The sequence below is a fragment of the Trachymyrmex cornetzi genome, unplaced genomic scaffold (genome assembly GCF_001594075.2).
Source record: "Trachymyrmex cornetzi isolate Tcor2-1 unplaced genomic scaffold, Tcor1.1 scaffold888, whole genome shotgun sequence".
Lineage (NCBI taxonomy): Eukaryota > Metazoa > Arthropoda > Insecta > Hymenoptera > Formicidae > Trachymyrmex > Trachymyrmex cornetzi.
The window spans coordinates 111,649-117,712 of NW_017300232.1; the positions used below are offsets into that span (position 1 = coordinate 111,649).

The 6,064-nt window shown below is 29.1% G+C and overlaps 1 protein-coding gene across 1 annotated transcript in view; it reads left to right on the forward strand.

Moving 5' to 3' along the window:
- aralar1 (calcium-binding mitochondrial carrier protein Aralar1) overlaps positions 1-6,064 on the forward strand; it is a gene marked incomplete at its 5' end in the record, with an annotated part of 141,212 nt that overhangs the window by 89,954 nt on the left and 45,194 nt on the right. The window contains 5 exons of the mRNA XM_018520239.1: positions 1,203-1,321; positions 1,397-1,567; positions 1,837-1,977; positions 2,063-2,257; positions 2,455-2,557. Coding sequence (XP_018375741.1) covers positions 1,203-1,321; positions 1,397-1,567; positions 1,837-1,977; positions 2,063-2,257; positions 2,455-2,557 — 729 coding nt within the window. The remainder of the gene's footprint in view (positions 1-1,202; positions 1,322-1,396; positions 1,568-1,836; positions 1,978-2,062; positions 2,258-2,454; positions 2,558-6,064) is intronic.

Sequence of the window (6,064 nt, forward strand, 5' to 3'; positions counted from 1 at the left end):
TATATCTCAGGTTTCTACGTGAGGAAACACTTTAAGATTATTATTGACATGAATAACTGGATAATTACAATTCGTCCATGAACTAATCAGGATACGATATTTCAAGATATAGGTAATTTTATAAATTTTACACTTTTTTAATATTATGTTTTTTAAAATTAGGATAAAATCTAATTATACATATATATTTTAGTTTGCAAATTATAACTTGATATTAACTATTCTAACAAATAAGATTGTATATTGCAGGAATTTTCTCAATTAATCGACAACTTAATCACATTACTAAATACTTAATCATATTCGATTGGGTTATTTTATATATTGACAAAAAGAAATTTTATCATTTTAGCTAGTATTAACTGTTATTTTATATGCGCAAATATTTTTACAATTTTATATCCTGTATGTATTATATACTGAAGATGGCCACATTCAGTGCCGAAACGTTTATATATTTTGATCAATTGTAACTAGCATAATTATTGTTAATTTTTGTAATTCCTTATGCGAATATATTTATGATATTATTCACTAACAAGATCTAGTGTGTGGCTTATGCTCAACCTTTTTATTGTTTATTTATTAGCCACGTATTGGAGGACAATTTAGAATTTTGTATATAATAATATTCTAGAGTAAATTTATACATATACTGCAATGTACCATACACATTCAGGTGCTGATTAAATTTTCAGTCTTGAAGCAATCCGGCGATATGTTTTACAATGAATTTTGTAGTAAACGGCACCACTTCCTTCAAACTTAAATATTGGTATTCATAAAATTTGTTGGTTACTACAGTTCTGTGATTAGTTTATAGCATTCTTAAAACGTTATAAATCACAGAACCACATTAGCATCTTAAAACATTGCTTATACAATGGTCTTGAAGTAAGAACGAATTATGAATACTCATCAAAGATTAAATATATAAAAAATTGTTATAATTAAGTTCAAAATATAAAAATTAACGATAAAAGTAACAGTAAAATCTGTTACCTTTACAAAAAAATGTAACTATGTTAACGTTACAGTTGCGAACAAAATAACGTTACCATTCCGTTATCAAAAAAGTAACTTAGTAACGGTAACGATGTTACACACGCATATTTTTCTAAGAGCTATATAAGACAAATATTTATTTAACAGAGTTTTAATAATAATTTATTAAAGAAACAAAGTAATTACTTCTTTCTTAGCTGTTGGTGCTACAGCTGTATATCCTATCGACTTGGTGAAGACCAGAATGCAGAATCAGAGGACTGGGTCATTTATAGGCGAGCTGATGTACAGAAATAGCTTTGATTGTTGTAAAAAGGTTGGAATTGAAAAGTCTCGCCGTGCAACACTTTCTGCATTGTTAATCATAAAGCTGGTGTTTTGTGTTTGACAGGTGATTCGGCATGAAGGTTTTTTTGGACTCTATCGAGGCCTGATGCCTCAATTAATGGGTGTAGCTCCGGAAAAGGCTATTAAACTCACAGTTAACGATTTTGTCAGAGATAAGTTTATGGACAAAAATGGAAATTTACCGCTGTACGGAGAAATTGTATCTGGCGCCTGTGTGAGTATTTGATATTTTTATATTGTTACTACTCTTTAAAACTTTTAATTAAACGTAATTGAATATGAATTTTAGAACAAAACATAAAATAGATTGAATGAGTAAGTTAGAACATATAATACAAGGAACATAAAATTTTTTTTTCTTCCAATAAAATGAGATTACAAATGAGCGATTTAGATGATTGTACTTATTCTAGTCGTATACTTCGCTAATTGGAGAAACCAAACAAGAAACATAAATCATAATAAGTTCAAATATTTTAATAGGCTGGAGGATCACAGGTTATATTCACCAATCCTCTAGAGATAGTAAAAATTCGGCTACAAGTAGCTGGCGAGATTGCAGGAGGATCAAAAGTTAGAGCGTGGACCGTCGTTAAGGAATTAGGTCTTTTTGGATTGTACAAAGTAAGTAATGATAATAATCTTAACGCCAACACTCATCGTATTTCCCATCACTCATAAGGTGATAACAATCGTAATTTTCTTATAGGGTGCTAGAGCTTGCTTTTTGCGAGATGTGCCATTTAGCGCAATTTACTTTCCTATGTATGCTCACACGAAAACGCGATTGGCCGACGAAGGGGGCTACAATACGCCGTTGTCGCTTCTTGTTTCCGGTGCCATCGCCGGTGTACCTGCAGCAGCACTGGTAACTCCTGCGGATGTGATAAAAACAAGATTACAGGTGCATTTCTCACTTTAATTACCAATCAGTCGTATCAGATTACCAATCAATCGTAAAAAATTACGATTAATTAAGAAAGGAAATTAGGCCTTCTTATCTTTCTTATAGTGTGTTCACATATACCGTTCTAGAAATTCTTTTTTTCGTTTAATATTAATTACAATTATTTTGTAGTTTTATTGTCACATGTGTTTTAGGTTGTAGCTAGAGAAGGTCAAACTACGTACAACGGATTACTCGATTGCGCAAGAAAAATATTCAAAGAAGAAGGTGCTAGAGCATTCTGGAAAGGGGCGACAGGTATATTATTTTACTATACATATATATATATATATATATATCTGATATAAATAAGGGTCTTGAGACAATTAATATTTCCTGCATACACATTGGCAAGTTTTTCAAAAATTTGCAACTCTAATATATCATACTTTATATATCGATAAGATGATCAGTGAGTTGCGAAAAAAATTAATAACCTATACAAGAATAATACTTTAAAGAACAATTTTCATCTTTTATCAAGTGCAGGATATTTTTTTTTAAAGTCCCTGCTTTAAATTAAATATAATTATCTTCTTTGTAAAGCAAATAATTGAATCGATTATAATCTATTCCTATCCTTATAATAAGGAGTAAAAATGAAACAAGATTGTCATGGTTTTTTCATTACAATTTCAAAAGTATTATTAGTAATATATTTTATTTTGGTCGATTGCATGCGCGGGGGATCAACCCTGCTGCATCTTTCAACCTTATTTCCTCCCCCATATGACTTGGCGATTTATTTATCAGTAAGTACATATTCTTTTCGTCTTCCTTTCTCTTTATAATTTACGTCTTTTTTCCAATTTGCAATAAACATACTTATTGTTTGTATTCAGAATGTTTATCGAATCTAACGACATTTTATATATGTATATTCGGCATTTTCGGCTATAATTTTGAAAGTGCGGGTTAATAAAGTATATAAATTATTTAAAGCATATATAGTTTTTAAAATACATATATAATATACAGTATATATTATCAAATATAAATTAATTCCTAAAGATAATTGATGATACAAAATCGTTAGAGATCAGGGCAATAAAAGCACGGTAATCCTTGTGCAAACCAATACGGTTAACAAAATCATTTTATTAACAATTAATCCGCTTACATGTTTCGGTTCATTTTTTAGCCATCCTCGGAGACAATATGATGTTGTAATTACAAAAAATTTTTTTACAAACTAATTCATTTCAGTGAGCCACCTCACCTATTCACGGAAACAATAATATAAAAACGGACTTTAATAACAATCTAAAATGTATTAAAATTATTAAAAGATAAATTTGTTGGAAGTAAAACAATTTATTGTAAAATGATCATCATTGTACATTCTTCTTTACATCAAGATTAAATTATTAAAGATTTAGTTTTGGTTTTGATGTAATCTATCTGGATTATAATTAACCCTTACCGTACCATTTACAATTTGGTGCCTCATCCATCAAGAGTCACTAGAATGTCTTCGTTTGTTTCACCTCTTCAAAATAATTCAAAAAATTTCTAAAAATTCATCAACATACTTTCAACTTTCTAGAATAAATATCTCTTTATTTTGGAAAATAATAAAATGTGGTATAATTTATAATTACCGAAAGACTCAAAGAAACTTGCACGAACAGGAATCGCTCGGTCACTAGTTACCCATATTAGTACGGTAAGGGTTAATATTAGAGTTTTTCCTTTTATTCTTTTTCTTTTTCTTTGCGATTAACGTTTTAAGTATATTAAAAGGTATTTCATTAATTTTAACATTATTGACACTGATGCGCTGAATGGTTCAAAGACTAGTTTTTGACTAAACCTATAGAATTTAAGTGTTTGTGATATGGTGAATTCTTGTTTTATTGAGCTATTCTATTGTTTTACAATAAATCGTTTTGCTTCCAACAAATTTACCTTTTAATAATTTTAATACATTTTAGATTGTTATTAGAGTCCGTTTTTATATTATAGTTTCTGTGAATAGGTGGAGGTATAGCTCACTGAAATGAATTAGTTTGTAAAAAAATTTTTTGTAATTACATCATATTGTCTCTGAGGGTGGCTCAAAAGTGAGCCGAAACATGTAAGCGGGTTAATTGTTAATAAAGTGGTTTTGTTAACTGTATTGGTTTGCACAAGAATTACCGTGCATGACTCCTATTGCCCTGTTTTATTCAACCACAGTATATTATCGATATAATGCAAAATTTTTATATCTTTATCGAAAGTAATGGTATATTATATTGTTATAATAATATTAATAAATTTTCTCTTTCCCCAAAAAAACCTAATATAAATTTTTTTACAGTTTTACATCACTGTATCGACGAAAAAAAAAATGTTTACGAAAACAAAATGACGAATAATTGCCAAAATATTCACACAAATAACGAGTTAATTAAATAAGTGATATAGTGTAATATTTTATAATGAATTTATACGATAATATGCTACAAATCATAATTATGTTACATACATATACAGATACAAATTTTATCTACAGTTGCATTAATAATAATATGGAGACACGGTAGTGTCTCAGCGCTAAGACATGGCGCAAGATACTGCCGTGTATAACTATTGCGTCATCACAATTCTTTGCATTAAGCATGCAAAGGATTCAATTTATTTAATCAATTTAAACATATTAATATACATTTATTAAAAAAACAATTGCCAATCTTGTTTCTCTGATCTTGTTAAGGCGGTTCTTTAGTAAAATGCTGAAAATTTGGGGTACCTCACTAGGGTCTACCTAAAATTACAAATATCTGCATAACTTGGATAAAATATAAAAACGTCGTGTATATCTTACTAAAATAGCATGGAACATGAGATAACAAATCAAGAGCTGCATCTTCATCGAACGAAAACAAGATGAGATCATGTTTACTTTTCGAGGTTAATATACAAGTTTATGCACGCCAATATCTTACCAGAATGGCCATTGACCTATTACTTTTTTGTGACTATTAAAATCGTAATTTTTTAAACTATTATAATCTTGTTTTTGAAAAAAGTCTATGGTAAGATTTGTGTGCAGTTAATTAAAGAGTCTACGAGCCTTATCTGTCATTAAGTTATACGTGAAAAGTTACATTTTCAACATTTTTTTCTCTTTTTCATCGTTAACCTACCGTATAATTTTGCACATGTCAATTTCGGTATTTCAACTTCCACTTCATTGTACAAAAAAAATTGGACATTTCTATGGTAACTCGATTTACTGAAGAATTACCTTAATTGATAAAAGTATGTGAAATAAAATATTATGTATAAATATAATTTTACATTTAACTTTTTAAGCTTCATTTCATATTAAAAGTCTTCTGAATTTATTGATCTTTATTAATTAACAATTTTCTCAACTTTATTGACCAGCATTTTCTCAATTGTGGTTAATATTTATTTACAGATTCATTTACACAAAATTAACCGCACTATCAATAAAAATATGCAAGTACATATATAGTGTATATTAGTAATTCAAGATCGAATTATTTAAAGCAGTGGTCGCAAGGATTTGTACATTTCGGGCCGATTCAGGCGCGCGACTCCCACCACCGCACGGCCGAGCCGCCAGGCGGTCACGTGACGCTCTGCCTTAGGGGCGCTTCTATACCAGAAATATACTGGGAGCGCGCCTTCCGCCAAATTATTATAGAAATGTTTTTTATAAAATAATTTATATAATTATATTATTTATTTAATAATTTATATTATATTAAATAATTTATATTTATTTTAAATAATCGATTAACATAAAATTTT